The sequence below is a fragment of the Cavia porcellus genome, unplaced genomic scaffold (assembly GCF_034190915.1).
Source record: "Cavia porcellus strain 051 isolate PalLab524CR breed Dunkin Hartley unplaced genomic scaffold, mCavPor4.1 scaffold_6, whole genome shotgun sequence".
Taxonomy (NCBI): Eukaryota; Metazoa; Chordata; class Mammalia; order Rodentia; family Caviidae; genus Cavia; species Cavia porcellus.
Window position 1 is genome coordinate 3351635 of NW_026947489.1, and position 23269 is coordinate 3374903.

Consider the following 23269-nt stretch of genomic DNA (forward strand, 5'->3'; position numbering starts at 1 on the left):
GTTTCCTCTCTCAGGCAGTGCAGGGACACATGAGAACTGCCAGCTGTCGGGTCACTTTAGTAGGTGTTAACTGCATATGACATTGAAGAAGCACAGACTAGAATGTAGCAGCAATCAGGGTAGCTATGGCTGGAAAATGTACGAGGATTTAAGTTCCTCTAAAGGCATCTCTAGCCTTTCCCTTCGAAAACCAGGAGCCAGCACGGTAACTATCTCAGGAGACCTATCACACATCACCTTTGTGACCGTGGGCTGGAAAGTAAGTCAATACCCGACACATCAACTGCACAATACAGATAAGAAAGCTCTGCCTGATGCCTTTCTATAGATAAGGCATCTCACATGGTCTCCTGGGTGCCAGCATCCCTGCTCTAAGTTCAACAGGTAACAGCAGATTGAGAGGGCTTGGCACTCCCTTGGCTTTGTCCAGAAAGCACTGAGAGACAAGTGAGCCATCGGAGGTAGATGAAAGGACACCACGTCTGTCCTCTTAACAATTACAGCAGCGGATTCAAATCTGCCAGCACGAGGCCCATCTGCAGCCCTCAGCGCAGGCCCAGGTGAATCACAGGGAACCTACGGAAAAGACTCAAAGCGCTGGTGCCTTGCATGTTTCTGGACTTTAGTGAGGCCTGACTGGAGAAGAAGGAAAGGGCTGTCCTGCGTTCAGCAGAAAGGCTGAAGGCTGTTCTGCCTCCTAACAGGAGCGGAAGCAAGGCAGGCGCCCACCGCGCACGGAAACCCCGTCCTTCATTTCCTAACCCCGGTTCACTGATCGACCTTCAAACCAGCAGCTCCTCCTTTGGGTTACTCCAAAGTCCTCCTGGAGACGGAATTTCCCAGTTACACAGGCTCAAAATCACGGATGCCTGTGAGTGCTCTCTTTTTTCACCCTGTGCATCTGGCCCCACCGCTCTCAGCTCCTCTCTTCCCCTGGTCTGATGGGGTCCACGCTCCTGGTGTCACCTCCACTCGCTGTATTTCAGTAATCTGCCTTGTGTTCCAAAAGCATCGCCCACTCTGCCTTGTACTTTCTAATGCCATCCTGCCATTCCCTAAACCAGGCTTCCTCTTTTTAAAAATGTATTTCTAACAGACAGAGAATAATTGTGTAAATGTATGGAAAAGGATGTGAAGCTTCCCCTTATGTGTCCTTTAAAGAAAGAATCAAGATAATTAATACATCTATCATCTCACTAACTTGTAATTTTTTTGTGATGAGGACAATAAACGGCAATTTTGGCAATGTGAAACACAGTGCACAATCTGACTACACTGTAGAGACCAGGAAGTACAGCACCCCATGGACTCTCAGCCCTGGGTTAGACTGAAGCGATGCACACTCTTACCAACGTCTCCCTTTGCCCGTTTGCAGGTTACAGACAGCAGCAGTGTTTCTGAGACTGGCTCGTTTCAGTGGCCCATTTTGTTCAGCACCTTGACTAACAAACCATTATTCCTTCATGTTTTGCCGTCATTTCTATTCATGATTCCTTCCACTGGGACCTTACCAGTTTCAGTTCTGAACATAACCTCCTGATGAGGTTGCTGGTTTGTGAATCAAAGGGGATGTTAGCTACCCAAACAGAGGCAGCTCAGTGACTGGCTGTGTGCATCACGAGCTCTGTGGGAGATCACGGCTTGAGCTACAGCACAGGGCTCTCGGAGCTTGGCACATCTGCTGTGGACAGAGCCCTCTAGAACCAGGGTGGAAACTTGATCCCTCTGTGAGGGTGTTAAGAAGTGAGCCTTGTGGAGGGAATCAGGAATGTGGAATGAGTGCCTTTATAAAAAGGTCCGGGAGGTGACTTGCATTTGAAATGACAGCACCACACCAGTCCTCCATGAGAAGAAAGATGGTCTCCGATGGACACAGAACATGCTGGCACTTCAACCTGGCACAGATCCCAAAACTGTGAGGAAAACTAGATGTTGCTTCTAAATAACCTAATTTATGGTGCTCTGCTTTAGCAGTCCAAACAGACTAAGACAACACTCAAAGCGTCTTAAATAGTCATCATCATAGCGCACTAGGGTCCTCCCGAGGAACAGGAAGCTCTTCGGGTCCTCTTCTAAGGGCACTGATGCCACTCGAGGCCTCTATTGTAAGGCCCAGGCACCCAAAGGCTGCAGCTCCCCACACAGAAACCTTTGGCCCAGACTTCAACACATGAGAGATGGAGGCGGGATGTGAAGCAAAGTCACCTGAGTCATCAGTGCCTCTGGGACAATCTGAACTCAGGCACAGCACAGAGAAACCTGCGCTGTTTCTGTGGTGTCACGGAAGGTGACACAGGCGCTTCAGGCTCTCAGTGACCTGGGCCCCGCATTGGCTGTGCTCGTGCTGAGCCACTGAGAGTCTTGGAACGAAGACTGCAGCAGCAGAGTCACAGCTGCCCAAGTCCGACTGGACTGGCCACTCACTGCGATGGCCCTGACCTCTGGTGCCTGCAGGGCCTCCCGCTGGAAGCCCACCAGGAAGCCGCCACCTGGGACATTTTCACGAACACAGATGTAACCTCATGTCTTATCTAGTAATGAATGAATGGCCTCACAAGTAAATGAAAAAAGGAAGTCTAATTTTCTTTCTTTTCCAAACAGTTTTGATGTTCTTAATCACTTACTTCCATACAGAAGCCACGTCATTATTTTTAAGGAATTTCCTCTTAGATTAGTAAATATCCTCAATAAATTAGGGGCAATTCCAACATTCACTTGAAAATTCTTGAGCAGGGAGGCCACAATAATAAGAATGTCTGTTAATTCACTTCTGCATCGACAAAACCAGAGTATGTGGGGCATGAGAATCAGGACACATAATTGCATTCCTTGGTCTCCTAAGAGCAGAGAACTGTGGAACGGTGTGATTTCAAACTCATTATACTACTGCACTTGGCCTGTGTGCTCAGATGCCGAAGGTGTAAGTGAACAAGTTGGTCAAACTTCTATTTTTAGTAAATACAAAAATTAAAAGAAGAAAGAAAAGCATGTAGTTGAATAGTATTTCTTCTCTTAAAATTAATCTACCCTGAAAAGAATCATGGAAATTGAAAAAAAAGCAAGATCTGTATAGTTTTCTAGTTCTTAGAAAATGGTATACAAGCATAATATATAAAGAAAATTCCTCTAGTGATTTTGAATATTACAGCAATGATACTAAAAGCAAATATTCATCAATAATCGACATCAGAATTGAATCAAACCCATCATTAAAATATCAAGCAGGCACACAGAAATTTGGTATGACAGCTCAAAATCTCTATGGAACTGCGGAAGTGTTCCTGCTGATTTATACGGTATCAGTCTCATTTCATATCTGAGTGTAGAAAGTGAGGAAATCCAATTGGATGAGCATCTTCGCTTTGAATGTGACAAATGATTTAACTGCAGCTTGCTGTGGATTTAAGTCAAGATAGTTTAATGTAGAAAAATTGGGTTGTAACATCTTTTTTTCTTACTGAAAACAAGGAAACAAGCAAATACATCTCCAAAATATAGGTAAATCTCGTATGCTGGCAAATGTGGACAGAATCAAGTTTATAAACTGAAGAGTCACGGTAGTCTTGGAGTTCATCTGACCCCCTATTCAAGATAACCACTGTAAAGGTGCTCAGAAGTCTGGGGAGCCCAAGAAAACTGAAACTTCAACAAAAATGTGGAAAACTAAACAGATATAATGGTGATCAGTAACAACTAAACTGACAATTTTAATGAATGAATCCAACAGCAGCTGAAAATTTCTGGATGGAGAAGGAAATGCACAATCACATCCAGACAGGATCCAAAAGAAGCAAAGCTCAAAGAAATTCACACCGAGACACATTATAAACAAATTATCAAATTTCAAAGACAAAGAGGGAAATCTGAAAAGTGCAAGAGAAAAATGACTTGTTCAGTTATACGCATGTCTGAAGGACCACAGTGGATTTTTAATCAGAAACCCTGCAGGCCAGCAGGAAGTGGGAGAATATTTTCAAACTTTTCAAAGAAGCTTTCAGAGGCTAACTACCTTGCCCAAAGTTGCTCAGTGAAGGAACAGGATAGCCAGGATTCAGACCTACGTTGAGCTCATGCTTAATTCAAAAATGCATTTTATTTTTCAAAATGACAACTTCAGCTTGTAATCTCAGCTATGTGAGAGGGCAAGGGAAGAGGATCGCAAATTGAAATCCAGCCTAGGTGACTTTGTGAGTTCTGCCTCAAAATACAAAATAAAAAGCGTGGGGAATGTAGATCCGTGATAGGGTACCTGCCTAGAGTGCTGAGGTCCTGGAAGCAGAGGGGAGGAAAGGCAGGGTAATACAGCATGAAAAAAAAAATAAATAGGAAAGAAAGAAGAAAAGACCAATCACAATCCTTCTCCAAACAAAAAATCCCCAGGAAGATAATGCACCAACACTCCCCGGGGCGCTGTGACCACCTCTGCCTGGGGTGGCTGAAATCCAGGGGTGGCACTAGGACAGGGTGAGTGAATACTTCATGTGCTTTGATGTGAACAATCTGCCCAAGGGACACAAGCTTTTCATGTGCTGAATGTTCTGGATAAGCGTGACCACGAACATGACAGACAAGGTCATCTGTCACATTCTAGAAGAAGTGAGTCAACACCCTGATGACTGCAATGCAGCAGAGGTAGATATGGGCTCAGTCTGTATAGAAAATTGGGGGACCACAAGGTGGAGAGGACTGCAGAGACCCGCAGGTCTTCTGAGCTGTGAGAAAAAGGGGAGACTTGGCGGGTGAGGATCTGAGGAGAAACCCTCAACAGGGGAGCATTCTAGATTATTCTGGGGCTCCTGTGCATCATTTCGGTCTCTCTTGATCTGTGATTCACACCAAGCAGGCACTCCTGCTATCATTTTAGACACAAAGACCCCAGTGAGGGGAGGACAAACCACTCCCCAGGCTTCTCAAAGAGGTTGCATCACATCATACGAAGCAAATTCTCCTGAAACAATGTGGAACTGATCCCCAAAGAACAGCCTGTGTTCCTTGGGAAGATAACTTACAGCTGCCGAATTTCAGGGGGCAAGCGTGGGCATCCATCGGAAAGTCTTCAAGTTGCATGGGACACTCAGCGGAGATCGTCAAGCTGAAAAACAGGAGATCTTTAGGTGACTTACTGACTGGCCATCTGCCGAGCAACCATCTTGTCCCTGAAAGCCATGTCAATACTTACTGTAACTAATTACCCCAAATTTCCTAGAACACTGGGACTCAATTCCACGAAGCTTCTACACAGGAGAAGAGTGTCACTGAGATGTGGGGCTAACAGCCAGAAACACTCTGGAGATCTGTGGTTTGACCTGCGCGTGCCCGGACACAGATTACTGCTTAGGAAACTATCTCAGATGCCAGTCAAGTTAATTTATTTTTTGTTGCCTGACTTTTAACCATCATCTAAAAAGCTAAAAAAGCTAAAAAGACATGCATGTCCTCACATAGTCTACAAGCTCTATAGTCTATAACGTAGGTTCTATAGTCTGTAATGTAAGTCTGCAATGTATAGTCTGTAATGTAAGCTCTATAGTCTGTAACACAGGCTCTATAGTCTATAAATGTAGGGTAAATGTGAAAATTTTATCAGAACCTGGCTATACTCACTGTGTAAGGCTGATGTGAAACTGAAGAGCCAGTCTGTTTGACAACAGCCAGTGCACTGGCTCAAACTTAATAGTTTTTAATTCGAATAATAATAGCACGGGTCACCTCCCCTCATCATTACCAAGCACAGTAGGAAGGTGACAGGGGCTGCACTGACACATGCACAGAGGCACAGCAAGGTCTGACCGCCCCAGGCGAGGGAGCAGGAAAGCCGGGCTCTGAGTGAGGAATCAGGCTCAGACTGCAGTGGAGCTGGCAATGCAGCCCAGGCTGCCAGGCCCATGGCGGCAGAGGGTCCCACAGGATCTGCTGCTGGGCACACAGCTGGGGCCATGCACTGTAAGAAGCAAGTGCACTTGTGCAGTGGCCACACGGGGGTGCTGCCACAGGCTGCAGGGCCTTGGGTGTTGGCCCCAGAGGTCCATGTGCTAGGAGACTGGTCCCCAGTGTGGAGTATGGGACTGACAGGGCCATTAAGGGCCGGAGCCTAGCAGAAGACACTTAGTGGACTTGAGGCGAGCCTTTCCCTGGAGGAGAGAGGCCAGGCCTCTGCCGCGGGAATGCATCGAGGGAGGAGCCTTCCTAGAATCAAAAAGGACAGCATGGCTCAGTTAGTTCCCACTTGTGCACTGGGTGGTGCGGGCACTGTTCTGTAACACAGCTTGTACCGAACCAAGCTATAGTATGACAGCGTGATTTCGTGAAGACACTAAAATTGTGTAACAGGCACAGGCCTGCCACGCTCAGGTTCAGGCTATTGGTAACCCACAGAGCCCCACAGCAGCAAAATAAACCTTACTTCCCAGGAAAGTCCTCTATGTCCCGCCTCTCTCTGCCCAAATCGTACCACAGTTTAGGTTCTTGTTCAGGACCTAGAGAGTAGTCAGAGACGGTGCAGTCCACTTCCTTTGTCACCTGGGTGTGACCTCACAGCCTCAGAGATGCAAACCTGCCCAGCAAAAGTGGGCTGTTTGATTCAGCAGGAGACGGGCACTCCCAGCAAGCCAGGCAAAACTCCGATGCACAGCAGACCCTCATGAGGCTCAGGAACTGGCATGGGGAGCACAGGCTGTCAGACTGTGTTCATTCTGGTAACCCTGCCCCCAAGAGGCAGGAGGGGAGTTGGATAACCTTCCAGGGTTAGAGTTGCCCCAGTAAGGTTCCTTAAAAGCAAAATTGTAATTTAAGGTGCTGGGCACTGGGAGCTGGGTCCGAGCAGCAGGCTGGTATCGCTGAGGGACTGCCTATGAACGAGACGGGCAACAGAGAGGCTTCCCCAAGGAAAGGGTCTGAAAGAGGCAAAGGGTACTGGATGACCAGGCAACCCCGTGCAGGAACAGGGTGATAAAAGCCGCCGCTGTGGTGACTGAGTTATTCTGCCCCTGTCCCAGAACGGTCTTGGGTGAGACTGCAACCTTGGGGGAGGCTGAGATGATTTCGGGTGAAATCAGAAGCAACCACAGGCAAGGTATCCTGGCACACCTCGGAGACTGCGCTTTGGGACTAACAGATGGAGAAATGAATATGGCTCCCAGTCTGAGGGAATTAAGGGGCTTCGGGAGCAAACTATCCTGACTGTTCTCTCAGACTGAAGGATTCAGAATGACAACCCGACAAAAGGACAGCCCCAAGGATAAAGTATTCTTGTTTCACTTGATCTTGACATCCATCCTTGCTCTGTCTTCTGGTCAAAGTTCAGACCCGATGAAGACAAGCTTTACTGAATTAAATTTGTTACTGATAAAGACCCTGGTCTCAAGAGGATATAAGTGACTCCCTAAATTGGCAACAAGGACCCATGATCCTCTTTCCCCTGAAAACTCAGAGGCTTAGTAAGAAACAGAAGTATTCACCTCCAGTCCCCTCCTCCACACAGGAGCCTCTGGGGCTCCTGCCCCCAGCCTGCAGGCCCCAGCACCCCGGGACCTGCGGTTCTGCTCACTAGGAGCTGGGGTCAGTCGAGGAGGACCTGGGTCCTGGAGCAGCAGGGGAAGCTACACAAGGAGAAGATGAAAAAGGTGCCAAAAAGGTGTTCAAAACCTGCTGTTTACCCCAAAGACTAAAGCGGGAGCTCAGTCCCTCCATCTCTTGAGAAAAGTTCTCTTGGGGGAGGAGAAGAAAAATCAGGTTACAAAGCTTAGCTAATGGATAAATTTACTTGTGGCTTCCAATTTAAATTGGTATTTTTGTTGCATTAATAGACTTAAAATATTGCTTAAGGATAGTAAATGTTTATGCTACAATCACAGGGTTAACCTGCTCCTCTCTGTTTTCTGCTGCTGCTAAGAATAGAGTCAAGTTGCTAGAAAGCCTGTTGGCAGCCAGTCAAGATCAGAGCTGTAAGGGTCTAAGACCAGGAGAGAAAGAAAAAGTTACAACAGTTAGAGGTGCACCCTGACGCTGATGTTTCTTCCAGAGGAAAAGAAAATATTGTCAAAGAGGCTCTAATCCACCTGGATCTGAGAGGCGGAGGGGAGGTAGGCAGCTTGCTCAGGCCCTGTACCAGCACCTCAAGGCCAGATCCCGCAGCTCCTTGGGGCCACAGGCTTGTGTAGAATTTGGACACCTAATTTCTCAGTTTTGGTAGAATCCCTTTATGAAGTCACCAAGGTGGGAGAGAGTGACAAGATCCTCTATTATGGGAACAAGAATAACAAAATGCTTTCAAGGAGATCAAACAGGCCCTCAGCAAAGCACCAGGCTGGGACTTCCAGACACAAGCCCACAGCAGTACCGACCCAGCAGTGGGTGTTTAACCCTGATGTTGGGGGTGTGGCACTGCTGGTGCATGCCTCTCCAAACAAGGCAACTCTGTCCCTGGGGCTGGCCACCCTGCTTGTGAGAGCCTGCAGTTACAGCTCTCCTGATGGCAGAAACTGAATGCAACACAAGAACTGACGGTGTGACAGAGTACCACATTCAGTACTGACATGAATGCACTGTAAGGCGACACCTAAATGGCCAGATGGTAGGGAGGTGGTGTGAGATTCTGTACACCCACCTAAGAGTTACTGACCCTGACCATCGCAACTCCACGGCCACTGGGCTGCACTGGCCAGACCATGCTGTACTGAGGTCATGGAGGAGGCTCTCCAGCCAAACGAACTTCAGGGAGCAGAGGGGTAGCTGGATGGAATGATATTTCTAGTTCCAGCTTTGTAAGGAATCTCTGCACTGATTTCCATAGTGCCTGTACTCCACTATGTGGTTTATACTCCAACAGAATCAGCTGGGGATTCTGCTCATTAAGTCGGTGCCTCTACCTACATTTTCGAGAGTTTTGCCTATTTTATCTTTTATAAGGTTAAATGTTTCTGTTTCTATTACATCTCTGGACCATTTTGACTTTAGTGTAGCACACAGGGAGACACATGGTTCTAGCTTGGATCTTCTGCAGGTGGAGAACCAGTTTGCTCTTTACCATGTATTAAAGAGGCAATCTTTTCCCCCACTACAACTTTTTTGGCCCCTTTGTCAAATATCCTACAGCTGAATGTGTCTGGGTTGTTCCTGTCACCTCTATTTTGCCCTATTTGTGGGCATATCTGTTTTTGTGCCAATATCACACTGTTTTATCACCACAGCTATGTCCATGACTGGAAGTCCAGGTTTGTGGTGTTTCCTAGTTTGTTCTCATAACTCAGGTTTGCTTTTGCTGTTCTGGGGTCTCTTCGGTTCCAGCTGAACTCCGACATAGTTTGCTATAGTCCTGTGAGGGATGTTGTTGGTGTTTTTCTGGGAGTTGCATTAAATCTATATACCAGTTTGAGGAGTGTGACCTAACCAGAGACAGGCCCTGTCTTTCTATCTTCTGATGTCCTCTTTGATTTCCTCCCTCAGGACTCTGCCCACACAGCCACTGTGACATCTGACTCAGAACTTCCCTTGCTTGTGCAGAGTGACGCCCCATGCGGAAAGCCTGGTCCTCTTCCTTGGGCACCATATGCAGCCTCAGTTTCTCTCCCCTTTTTTGGCCAAGACTGTGCATTTGTAAGGGTACCAGGGCCCCACCTCCTAGGGTGGACTTCATTGTGACTGTTCAGATAGGCAGTTTCCTGACTCTGGAAAATCTTTGCACTAATGTGTAAAGGTAAACGTTCCGACAGAATTCTACACTAAGGAGTCTGCTTTTGGCATATCATGGGAGTGTGCGTGTGTCTCTGTGTGTGTGTGTGTGTGTGTGTGTGTGTGATGTGCAGAGAGGAGGAACGGGGCCTGGACAATGTGCAACACCAACGACACAGCTCTTAGTTGGAGCTACAAAAAAGACTAAAAAGGATTCCAGTACAAACATGGGAAAACAGATTTCTATACTTAGCATCTCAATACATGTTAGCACTAGAACCCCACTGGTAATCCTTCGTTTCTATAGAGTTCTTTGGAATTCCAGTTACACATGGCAGATAGGTACATTTCATCTATGATAGCGTCTCCTCTGTAGGAAATGAAAGAAATACTCAGATAAATCCCACAATAGCAAATGTTTCAGCCTCAGTAATAAAATTTAAACTTTTGATGCCTTTAAATATCCTAACAAAGGCCTGTGCTGATGTCTCTAGATAAGAGGGGCCCTTTGGTCTTTGAAATGCAGAGTGCACTGATGTGCAACCCACTTCCTTCACACAGACTGGAGCTCAAAGCCCTCAGGGATGGTGGACCGTCACAGCTCACAGAGCCAGCCCTGGCCGTCCACTGAGAACCTCTACCTTTAAATAGATAAAGAAAGGGAAGCCCAAAAGGTTCGGAATCTTGCCTCTGGCAGCAGTTCACTGAAGTCATGGCAGATACAGGGGTATCTTTCTGAGATTCCAATTTATGTTCTACTTTCAATTTCTGTTGAGACAAACCATTAACTTATTAGGCTATAATGCCCCATTTCTGATCAACTTCTCCATATTAGGGTAAAGAACATGAGGAACGGGCATAGAGTTCAGTTTCAAAGTGCTGCCTGGCAAGTGCGAGGTCCTGAGTTCACTTCCTGATACCAAACCAAACCAAACAAACAAACAAAGAAACCGTGGTAAGATCAGTACTCTAAAAAGGGTTTGAATCACCCTAATTAAGTTTTAGAATCTTAAACTCATTAGAAGACTCTGCTTGACCAAAAGCAGTGGCTCACAGGTAGAAAAGATGCTGAATAGTTCAAACAACCAAATTCTACAATAGCTTTGCCATTTATTGTGTGATCTTCATAAACTTTCACCCAGTTGTGTGGCCCAGTGTTTCCACTTGAAACAGAAAAATGATCACAATTGTCTTTATGGTCTAAAAATATGGTATGTATGGAGAAAAGAGGTAAATAGCCCTAGATGTTCTCATGCAGAGGCTGTGAGGTAATTAATTAAAGTCTGAGTGTTTCTAGTCAACGTTCTCTTCAGATTTGAGACTTCCTTACTACCCCACAAAACTGCAGCAATGCCATGGGAAGTGTGACGGTGGCAGACAAGGGAACAGCCTCATAAATGTGCGAGCTACTTCTCTTGCTGCTGAGGTTCAATACCTGACACACACAACTCTAAGGAGCAAAGGCTTACTTTGGCTTTGTAGAGGATCCAGTCCAATCGGCTGGCTCCAAGGCAGGACGTAGAGCCAGAAGGAGAAAATGCTCGTGGCAGGGCAGGCAGGAAGTAGAGGAGGCTCAGGGGAGGAGGAAGACTGTAACGGTGCCCCCCTGGGGGCTACACTTCCAGTGAGCCACCTCTTCACAGCGGGCTTCACTCCCACTATCACAGTCAGCTAAAAGCCCATCAGTGAACTCATCAAGGAAGCTCCCAAACCTGTGATTATGTTAGTTCTGTGTCAAACAGGCTTTGCAGATGTGACTTAAAAATTAAGATTTCCAAAATGGGGTGATAACCTTGGGTTATCCGTGTGGATCCAAGATTTTAATAAGAGTCCTTGTAAAAAAAAAAAAAGGCAAGGGTTGTCAGATGCAGCGCTAATGATGGAGAAGAGGCTCTATCATCATAAGCAGGAGGAGGCTGTGAATCGGGGGGTGCAGGGTCCTCTACAGACTGGAGTACGCAGGAAAGGTTTCTCCTCTGGAGATTAAAGAGGAGGCTTCTGGCATGATTGAGCTCAGCCTCTGAGACCTGTTTTGTGTTCCTGACCCCAGAACTATAAGACAAAAGAAACTCTGCTAAGTCTGTAACGATCTGCTATAGCACCAATAGAAATGAATATAAATTTGGCCCCTTGAAGAGAAGTCTGATTATGACAAATTCCTGAAAATGTGGAAATGGCTTTGTCTCTGGCAGTGAACAGTAGCCCAAACACACCGTTAACAGAAACATGGGTGCTAGTGATGACTTAAGGGTGAGGGCTCCCAAGGAAGTGAGGGAGAGGAAGGAAAACCCTAGATTATCTCAGGGAGCAGGGAAACGCCCAGAGCCACACCGGAGCAGGAATATGGACACTGAAGGTCCTGCTGGTGATACACAGATGCACAGCAAGGACCTGAGAGCTGCAGAAGAGAAGCTCTCTGCCATACAGTGACAGAAGGCTTGGCTGAACTGTGTCTACAGTTATATGGAATAATAATGGTAAATCCTACAGACCACAGCAGAGTCTAAGCCATGGCCCGCAAAAATACAATGGCTCCCTCTAGTGGTATCTTACTCAGAAAAAAGGTCATTGTAGTTTCTAATAAGAGTCTTAGCAAGGGGAGGTCACCAAATGCAACAAGGGTTTTTATATGAAAGAAAAGAACTCCGATTAAACACAGGATCAGAAGGTGATGCAAACAGAGGGCGGCTAGCCTCTGCTGCTAGCCTGAAGCCGCAGGTAGGAGCCCGGGTCCAAGGAACCCAGACCTGCTGCTCTAGACGGGAATGTGTTCACGGCTAGATCTTCTCCAGGCAGTGTGGATTTGCTGGGTTCATGGCCTCCTCATTTTAATAACTTTGTGAATAACTGTGTTGTTTCACACCAGCACACGTCTGATAATAATCTGTTAGAGCAAAAATAGAAAACTGGTGCAATGATGAACTTGAGACATGCTAGAGTTTCTTTCTACTTCTTATGATACAGAGAGAGACAGACAGACAGAGACTGACTTAGTTGTGCATAAGATATAAATCACTACTGCTAGGAATACACTTAGCTCTGCTCCTCCTCTGGAAATCTCTCCCGGAGTTCTTTCTGATGCCAACATTTGAATCCTGGAATTTCTCCTCTGTACTCCTACATTCAGGGGAGACATCTCCGCTTACTCTCTGAAGACAAGAAGCCTAGTGTATATATTTCCTCGTAAGCAATCACTAACATACTGTGCCATGTCCTTACTTGTGTACCTGTTAGGCAGTGCCCACTGTCCAGGGAAACTACAATTTGCAACATTGAGCAAAACATGATTCTAAAGTTCAGTCAACCACACAGAGCCCAGCTTTGCTGACTCTCCACTGCTGAGTAAAGAAGAGGGGCCTCTCAAGGCTGCCGGACTCCTGTCTCTGCTGATTGTGGGGTACACGGGGTGTGTTCAGCAACAGCTCTGGGTCCCCGTAGTTGTCTGATCCAGATCAGAGCTGCAGGCCTAGCTCTTTACCTTCAAATTAACCCTGGCCCCAGCCAAACCCCAGCAGGGCTTCGGTCGGTCTGTGATAAAGAGGAGATGAGACTACATACAGCAGGGGCTCTGCAGTGGGGTGGGGGGGCTGGTGAGCAACAGAGAGCTGAGGAAGCAAACGCACACTGACCTTTTTTACAATAATAGGACTTAAATTCAGTGAATGGAGGGCAACCTTGCAAAACTAAAAGAAATAGGGTATAACCTGACATTTTAACGTCTTTCCAATGCAGTTACATTAAAATGATTGTTTAGTTTATAAAAGTATAAACTATTATGCTGAAAATCTTTTACTGAGATAACTGTCTTCCTTTTAGAAATCATTTCAAGTTTTAAAAGTTACAGTTCCAGATTTCATGAGTTGTTTGACAGCTAATTTATTCATTTGTATGCTTGAGTAAAATGAAGACACACATGAACACAACAGAATTATACTTGACTAAAATTTTCCCTAAACTTAGTACTGTTTATTAGTATTTTTATTCTCCTTCAGCTGTGGGAAAGATGTCAGCAGTCTGTATTTATGTTGGGGAAGTCACTTAAATCTGATAATTTTTAATTAAAGTTTAGATCATATTCCTAGGCTCTAAAGTTTACTGATCTATTCTTTTTAACACTCACTTTTATAAAGAAGACACTGTAATGATGGATACAAAGAATATTTTTATGTGTGTTCATATACCCAGTGATAAACATAAAGAGATCAATGTGGAAAAATAAACGTAAGCCTGAATGATAAAAAAATTACTGCAAAAGAGGACAGTACACAGATGCTAAGGAATTTCTTTCTTAAAATGAAATTCAAAGTTTAAGAAGCTCAAGCATTTCTTTAAGTATAGAGTACAAGGTGACCAGTAATATAATGCGGAGGAAGCCAGATCGTCGACTTAGCAAAATCAAACAGATCCGGCTTCTATTACTTAAAATTCTGGTGCCCAGAATTCCTTATTAAAGAGCTTATTAAATTCATCTTACAGTATTGCTTTATGTATTGAAACACTAGAATAAGATATATAGTAAAACTGAGGCACACTGTAGATGTTTTAAAATTTGTAGGGCAGAAGTAAAGGTGTCCACAAAATTGGTAGATTAGAGAACTCTAAAAGTCTGACCATCCATGAGAATAGACCAACTGGCAAAAATGATCCTCATCAACATCTTCTGGCATTCGAGAATCTGTTAAAAACTTTACAAAAACTAGTGGGATGCTAAAAAGGCAAAAAACCTCTTAATTTCAGTAAGAGCCGCCTGTGGCAGCTCACCCTCCCCTGTCACCACCCCCAGCTCCCCATCATCTGGCAATGATGATCCCATTCCTTGTGCGCGTGGCTGGTACTGGGACCAGCACAGATCTTATTCTCAAAGACTGCTCACTACTTCCTGTGACCGTCTGGGGCCTGAAGGCTTACTTCAAGGGCTTACCTATGGTTTACTTGCATTGGAAATTTACCACAATGCGTTCGATTTGGTTAAGGGTAAATGTATTGTCACAGCCAGCCAGAGCTGGGGTGAGCCATCAACAGGCCGAAGAAGCAAGGAAAGAGCAGAGACTGGAGAAAAAGATCTGGGGGAGATGAGGGCTGCAGAGCGCCCTGAATTCCAAGGAATTGTAAAAGCCTGGACGCATATGGAGAAAAGACCCCAGAAAGCCAAGGTCCTCAGTCTCGGAATGGTCACAGAGTGCACAGCAGCAGGAAGTGGAATGCATGCCAGGGCTGCACACTGTCCGGGTGAGCGCCGAGGAGCTCGCCCTGAGCACGGACTGTGAAGGCAAACATGGATTTTTGGATGAGGTTTCTGGGGGGTGAGTGTTGGCTTAAAGCATTTAAAATCCGTCAGATAACTCGCTGACCACTAAGCTAAAGAAACAGTGGCCCACGATCAGCACCTCAGTACTTACAAGATCAACTCAGTATATGACACTCACAGCAAGCATCAGACGGGGAGGACAGAATTTCCAAAGAGTCACGTTATAATCATCAAAATGTCTACTTTAAGTTCAAAATTAAGAAGGGCATTTTCAAAAAAAAAAAAAAAAAAACAAAAACTGGTAGACACTGTACTTCCTAGAAAACACAGTAAGTCGATACAGAAAGCAAGGGAATCTAGGGGAAAGGTCTCAACAAACACAGAAAATCAATAAAGGGAGAGAATTTAGAGGAGGAAAAAAACCAAAGAGAAATTCTAGAGTAAAAGAATCAACTGTAGCCAAAATTTTTCGAAAGACTTTCAATAGAAGATTGAAACAAAAAGCCATTAGATGTGACAGTAATTCAAAGAAAATGATTCAGTCTGAGGCACAGGAAGCACAAGAATGAATAAAAATGAAATAACTGTAAGAAACTTCTAGGAAATCAACAATAGCACCAAATGAAGTCTAATGAGAGTCCCAGGATGTCAGAGAAAGGAGAAAGACGTGAAGGGATTTTTGAAGACATGATCTGGGCGACTCAGCCTTGTCACCTTTCCTGGATGAAGACTCTTCCAGAGGTGATCAGATCAAGGGGATGATAACACTTACTGGTGGATTGCACAGAATGTGCTGTTAAGAGGCGGGGCTGGATGGAGAAGGCAGTCACCGCACCGTCCCCGGGGGTGTTTACCTCCAGGTCCCTCCTTACCACGCTCTCTGTCCAGTGGACTTTGCTCTACCATTCCTCTGTGATTTTGTCACCTTGGAGCTGGCTGGTTACAAAGTGAGAGACCCAGATCTGTGAGCCATACTGAACCTCCTCTCTAAGTTCCAGGCGTAAGGTATCCTGTAACCAGCAGGAACCTGGACAACATGAATGGCTTGCCCATGTGCCAAATGTTAGGCGGGAGGTGAATCTAACATCTAAGATTCACATGGAGGTAAACTACAATCAAAACAGTCAGAAGCCAACAGTGGAGAGAAGCCTGAAAGCAGCAAGACAGAAGCACCATAACTCATCGTGCAGGGAGGAGCTCAGGTAAGATCAGCAGCTGATTCCCAACAGACGTTACTCAAGCCGCGGGCTCTCACACTAACACCCACGTCTGTGTGGGTCATACACGTGACTAGCAACCCATTCACACATGCAGTCAGCTACACACACACCTATACACATAATGGCTCCCCACACGCACTCACACAGCTACACACACAAATGCACACTGTCTTACACAGAGCACCTACCCTACCACCAGTGTCCTCAAGCATGACTCTCAATTTCAACCACAGGTCCAAGTGAGGGGACAGGCTGGGTATGAGAAGGGAAAACCTGTCATGTACTGGGGGCTGACAGAGTACAGTGGACACAGGACGTCCCTAAGAGTGCACTCACCACCATACTGCCAGGAAAGACAGGAGTGTACCCTGCTGCTGCGTGGGCAGCAGATCACCTGCAGATGCCACTGCTCAACTCTGCAACTGACCAGCAGGAGGCTGAGCAGTACATGCAGTGGCCAAGAGTGGGGTCTCAGTGTCCAGCTGGACTGTAGCTTTGTCCATGCGTGATACCTTCATGTAGCTATTTCAGAGCCCACAGAGGTGTGACATGCTTAAAGCAGAAGTCAGCTTTTCGCCCATGCTCTCAGGAAAGCCCTGGCGCCTCCCAGAAGTTCCCGCTCACCCACCACTCCTTGGAGTCATTCTCTTAGGGAGAGGTGCCCTTTGCGAGAAGACATGAGGACTGTTACGACACCTGTCACACACACCTGAGCCAACAAGTCCAGTCAGGCATGCTCCAAGGTGTCGCAGAGCGGACTTGGTTCCTGCCCGCCAGCCCCGGGCATCCGGTCCTCTCTTGCTGGAGGAGGTCTTCACCCTGAGCGCTTGATACTCCTCCTGCAACCTGGATTCCTCCAGGCCACTGCTCCTAAGGTGGCAGATTCCTCGGTCCAAACTCAGTCCATGAGGACATACTTCACTCCACACCAGCTTCTTACCCCCTTGGACACTCAAGCAACCTCTCCCTTACCTGGCCAATGTCACCGCGACCGTCCCACTATGCAGACAAAGCAAGTTTTTCCGAGAAACATTTTCTGACCCCTCATAACTTGAGGGCCCCTCTATTAGTCTACCCATGCTCTCTGTCTTCTCCATGTGTTAATGCTCAGGGGAAAACCATTAATATATATAATCAACTGACCTTATTAATACTGTGGGAAGCACTGTGGGGGAAGACTGACCTCCACTGGAAAAGCAAAGCTCAACACTGATGTATATTATACGTCTTGGTAATAATCACTCGCACTTCTAAGATAATCGCCATCATTAAGATTGTGGAACCTGCGAATTAACTTTCCTGCAAATACTGTAGAACTTCAGTCAAATTGAAAGATGCAGCTTTCTAACCATCACCTCTGGGGGAGCTCCTGTGTGACGCGGCCAGGCCACCCAGGGCTGGCTACTGCTGGTCAGTGTGAGTGCGTGTGGCTAACTCTTCTCCGGGGTTGGTACAGGAAAAATGGAGCCCTGAAGCAGTGCTGCTGACCCTGAGATCAGGCTGGAGTTTCAGATGAACTTTGTGCGGTGACATCAATGTCCTGTAAATGTGCTATCCCATGTGGAAGCGACCATACACAGCTAGTTACATGACTGCTGAAAACACAGCGAGTAACCTGGGGACTGAGCTACCAACTTCCTGTAATTTTTAACCTTACTGATGTCTAGCTACTATGTCAGACAGCAAGATTATGAGAAAAAGGCCAGTGACAACCACCTCAGGATTCCAGCCTGCTCAGGGAGCAGCTGAGGCCTGAGGACACTGTGGGGTCTTCTCTCTTCATCAGTGTCAGGAGAATGCCTCCTCATTCTGCAGGGGTGAACACAGGCAGCCCACTCCCCGGCCAGCTACTGAGAGACAGAGGCTCCTCTGCATTTCCTGTTCTCCAGCACTGGCTGGTGGTGAGGGTCATCCAGCCTCGCAGATGCAGCGCGTGCATAGGACAGGCGATCCTCTCCGCTGTCAGAGGCCGCATTCTCAGTGGGACCACAAGGCAGCTTCTGTGCTGCCCTGCACAGGAAGGCAGGGGGAACTTTCTCTGCAGCCAGTGAAGGTGCATCGCAGCCTGGGGTCCAGGCCTGGGGGCAGACGCCAGCTGTCATCACGCCTGAGAGGGCTTGGACTAAGGACAGGCTTCCATGGGCTCCCAGGAGCTCTCCAAAAACTCAGCACCTCATTTTTCCTGAAAGTGCTGGGCTTCAGCAAGGTGCTCCTTACCTCTCTGGGCTGTTTCCTTCCTTGAGAGCGGGGCTGCTGCCTCCTAGTGGTGACTATTTAAACCGTGCTAGGCTTCCTGTTGTGGGTTCACTGGGGGTTTTATTAAAGGGACAGGCTGGTGCATGCGGGCATGTGGGTTTTATTAATGGATGACTTGCTGTGTATTCAGTTTCACCTACTTCAATGGTCTCGTCTATGAGTCAGAGTAATAATGGTAACAGTTTCTCAGGATGTTGTGCAATTCTGCAGCATCAATGAATTTCTACTTCTGAGACACCTGTTACGTAATAAGGGCCAATTATGTTTATGCAAGCTACTTGGGAGGTCAGTCAAGTGATTTCCCTTTAGACATAACTGAGTGCCTGGACTTTATGCTGTGTATGTGGCTCAAGGCTGAGCACCTGCAACTGAAACTGGACACCTACAACTGAGGCTCAAGCACCCTGGGTTTCTCATCGCCCCCTGTTCTGAGACCACCAAGAACTCTGAAGGTGGCCCTTTGCATATGGGTGTCCCTCTCTAAGAAGGTCCCTGCCTGAGCAGAAAAGCCAAGATGCCAGCTAAACAGGAGTAACAGCAGGAGTCCTGCTTCTTCCTAACCTGGGACTGTGTGTGTGCGTTTGGGGGGTCACATCCTTTGAGGGGCCAGGACCTTAGAAAGCAAAACTCGCTGGAATCCTCTCATCCCTGAGGACAAGGTGGCCCTTTGTGAGATGTGCGCCCAGCAGTTCAAATGTACGGATGAGACTGAAACGGAGGTCAGCTCTGCAGAAGGGGTGCCCTCTCAACAGACCCCCAGCAATGCCCGCCATGCTTTCCAGCCAAACGTGAGAGCCGTGGGTTTCAAAGCCTCACGCACACCCTGCACGCGCAGTCTGGGGAGGTGAATCTGTATAAAGCTGGCCGGAACCACAGCACTGAGCACGCCTGTGAAGGAGAGATTCGAGGTCTCCCTTCAAACCCCTCCAGCGGAGGTCCAGGAGCGGAGAGATGGCCTGGCTAGGGAAAGGGCTTCCTTTCTGCCCGCTGTCTTGAATGGCTGCTTTGGGACTGCATGAAGCTCTGTCCCTGCCAGTGTCTGCAGACCCTGGTTCCAGGTTGCCCTGTGGACCCCAGAATCTGCAGATGTGAGCTCGGTCCCTCACGTGAAGTGGCACTGGATGTATAAGCAACACATCTGCATTCTCCTGTACACTTTCCTTGCAGTACAGGAAGGCGAAACTAAGCTCTTCTCATGGAACTACATCCCCAGCACTTCTTAATTTTTATTTTTGAGATGCAAAAATACATATATGTGCTTATTTACATGTACAAACAGACACATACACATGATCCACATCAAAAGATTAATGCTGATCACTTTCTGGATATTATACTTTATGACTTACCAGGTTTCCAAATTTAAAGTACATTTTATTTCCTGTCATTAGAAAAGAAGTGCTAACGTACAAATTGAGGAGTGGATCTGCCGGGTTTATGAAGGTAGTTTTCAATTAGACACTGGTATGTGTAAGTATGGACAGATATGCTTGTGTCTCTATAGGCCCACTCGTATCTAGTGAAAACTGCTACGCATGTGTGTATTGTTTCCTTCAAGTCCAACGATCTATAAATCAAATATACAAGACATAAAACTTCCTCCAATGCAGTCATTTAAGGAATGGAGCCAGTCACCGTACAAAACCATGCCCTTTCTGCCCTCCAGCGGCCCTTCTAGGAATATGTGTGCATTTAGTAGCAGGTGAATGTCTTCAAAACTACAGCTCTACTGCTTTGAAAGAAAAGGAAAAAATAAACAACAAAGGAGATTAATGTAAACGATCAAGGACTCCTGACTGCTAACCAGCACCGAGAGGCTGAGCCTGAGTCAGGCTGGCCCCATGTCTGCCCATCTCCACCACGCTGGTTCCTCAGCGCAAAGCAGGACATTTCTACCTCGTGGTGAAACTCTGAACAGAGTGGCCACAAGACCTGCCTTTCTCAACATGACTCAGCACAGGGCACAAGCACGGGGCGAAGTGGTGGAGAGCAGGTCTGTGCCCCGTCCTGTCTTCTGCCACTGTGCGCCATGCTGTGCGCTCTGTTACCGTGGAGAAACTGTGACAGGTGACTGTCATGTCAACTGGAGTAAGAAATGCCCAAGTGATAGGATTGGCACAGTTCTGGGCTGGACACTGAATGATTTACTAAAGACAGACCAACCTGGGGTGTGAGTGGCACCCACTGTTGGGCTTGTAGCCCGAATGTATTTTTAAAAGGGCACAACAAGGAAGGCTTGCTTCTGTGCTTGGAGGAGCTAGTGTCTTCCTTTGCCTTGGAAGTCTGTCTCCTGGCTCCCGGCAGAACCCTTCCTCGGACTTCCATCACAGTCCCTGCAACCTCCTGTGACGGACGCAAAAAGGACTGCAGTGAGTTCCAGCCTTTGACTCCTGACTGGATCCTTCGGATCTCCAGTGTGAGAACAGCCCTCTACCACGCCCAACTCTGCAGGCGGCACAGTACGCCTACCTTACGAATTCTCGTGTATTTACACCTTACGTTACACCTGCTTCTCTAGTGACTGATGACTGACCCAGTGACACTCTAAGATGCGTTTCCCGTTCTCTGTGTCACACAGGCAGGGATGAAGGGATGGAAGGTGGAAGTGCCACCAGGTTTCCTGAGACAGGAGAAGTGGGTGGTTGCAGCACAGACTGCCTTCTCTAGGTCCCTGCTTGCGAGTTATGACTTCCAGCCCTTCTGTCAACTTCACTGGCCCTCTGGGTATGATCTTGGTATCTGGTTCCTGCTCCCTTCTGCTCTGGAACTGTCTCCCTGCTCTGCTTCTCCGTTGCCAGGGAGCTTTGTTTCACCATGCCCTTCCACCACGATGCCCCACCTTGGACCCAGCAGGCTGCTGACTGAACCCTCCGAAGTCATGAGCCAAACTAAGCCTCCTTTAAGTGGTGAGTGTTCCAGTGACAGAAAAGCTAACATTCCTTCCCACTGAGAAGGGACCTGCTCCCCTGCCAGGGTCCAGCGTTGGGAAATGTGCCCTATGGCAGTGCTCACCATGTCACCACTGGGGGGGGGGTGCTGCTGCCTCCTGGCTCACTTGCTCAGAAAGGCCAGTATCTCACAAGAGTTGGCATGCCCCCGGAGAGGTGTGGCCCACCATGCACTGCAGGCGCTTTTTGGCTGGGAATCAGGACCGACTGCTGTGCAAGGATTACCAATAGGTTTACTCAGAACAAAAACAGTTGTGAATGCTGGCCACGGAGACAGTCATGCATTCATCCAGGACCTGCTACTGCCCTACCCCACGCTGTGTGTTCTGCTGCAGTGGAGAAACTGGCGACTAAAGCCCATCAGCACCTCTTCCTTTACACCTCTGGAAAGGAGGCCTGGCCAGGGAAGGTTGCTGTGCTGAGGCTCCTGTAGAAGTGACCGGACCACCCTCCTAACAGGCCCCAGAATGCCTGTGTAGAAGGATTGTTCTGCTCGCTCAGACTCTGCTCGGAGAGTGTGTTCAGTCAGATATCCCTGCCTCCTGGTGCTTGACTTTACCTCGATGTGAAAGGGACAGATATTGTGCAGAAACTACACCTGGACTTTTGGATTCAGCCCTTCCCCAGGGCAGCAAAACGCAGTCTGACCCTCTCTGGCAAGGCTAAGCAGCAGCAGCCCCCGACTCTGAGAGAAATAGGGGTGCCGAGCCAGAGTCCTCGGGACAGGCAGTTACAGCTCACAGTGGTGTGCACAGATGTTACCTCTTGTCAGTGCAGGAGTCCCTGGAGGGCCTGTGCTTTTTCACTGAGTCACACCCAGCCCCAAATGCCATCTCCCCAGGACCCAGTGGGAAATGTTTGGGGTCAGCTTCAAGCTCCCCCTGAGAAGTCCTGAATTTTATCCCTAAGTCTTAGCAAGGATGACTCCATGGTACCAGGGAGTTCCAGAAACTAGTATTCTTGATTGGGTCCAGAATGTGCCAGACAGTGTACTAACATCTGGGGGACACATGGCATCACCTGCTCACTGCTCTCAGCTTCTGAGTCACCCACAGAAAGAGGCCCACCGGCCAAAGTATGCACCTATCAGTATTAATTTAAAGGGTTTCTGGGCCTCGATGAGGATTTTATATTAAAAATTCTACCTGACACAATCACTTCTTTGGAGTTACTTTTTGTTTTTACCTTTTAAGATTGTGTTTGAAGTTATTAAAAAATAATAGTGACTAAAGTGTTTTCAAGCATTTCCAGGTGTTTGTTCAATTTTAAATCCTAGTTCCAAACTTTGTACCTTCATCGTTTTAATTAGGCACAAAGCTAAAAAAGAATACAAGCTACTTGAAAACTTTATCAATTTTTTATATTTCTTCCAAGGTTTGGCATCATAAGATAAGGTCTTAGGCACCTTTGTGCCTAAAAAGAGTTAATTTTTCCTAGAGATTTCCTTAAGACAGATGACACCTAAGAATTACTGGATCAACATTTACAGTGGTTTGTAAGTTGTCAGTTTTCAATTACTATAACAAATACCTGAAAGAAAAAAAAAAAAACCCTTACAGAGAAAAGCATTTTCAAGGTCACACCCTGGAGGTCTCATGTGCATGGGCAGCTGGCCCCACTGCTTTGGCTGCATGAGGAGTCCAGACATGTGACAGAGTTAAACAGCTCAGCTCATGGCCAGGGAACAAAAGAGATAAAAAGGGCAGACTGGGGCCCAGTCTTCTCCAAGGGCACGCTGGCAGCGGGCTGGAGACTTTCCACGGGGCCGCAGGTGCCACGGCAAGACATGTGAGCCTTCCCCACGTGAGGCCGGGGGACACTCACGCTCCCAACAGCACCAGGCTTGACTGGAGTGGCCCAGTGCCACCAAAATGCCCCACGATGGGGTACGGCATCAGAACACCACTCGCGTGTGACTGTGGTTTCTC

At 47.2% G+C, this 23269-nt stretch overlaps 1 protein-coding gene across 4 annotated transcripts in view; it reads right to left on the reverse strand.

Moving 5' to 3' along the window:
- The window catches only part of Gabra5 (gamma-aminobutyric acid type A receptor subunit alpha5), a 63949-nt gene that overhangs the window by 17084 nt on the left and 23596 nt on the right, over positions 1 to 23269 (reverse strand). For all 4 annotated transcript variants that reach the window (XM_003462085.5, XM_063249830.1, XM_005000010.4 and 1 more), the window contains one exon: positions 5010 to 5092. In XM_003462085.5, coding sequence (XP_003462133.2) covers positions 5010 to 5092 — 83 coding nt within the window. The remainder of the gene's footprint in view (positions 1 to 5009; positions 5093 to 23269) is intronic.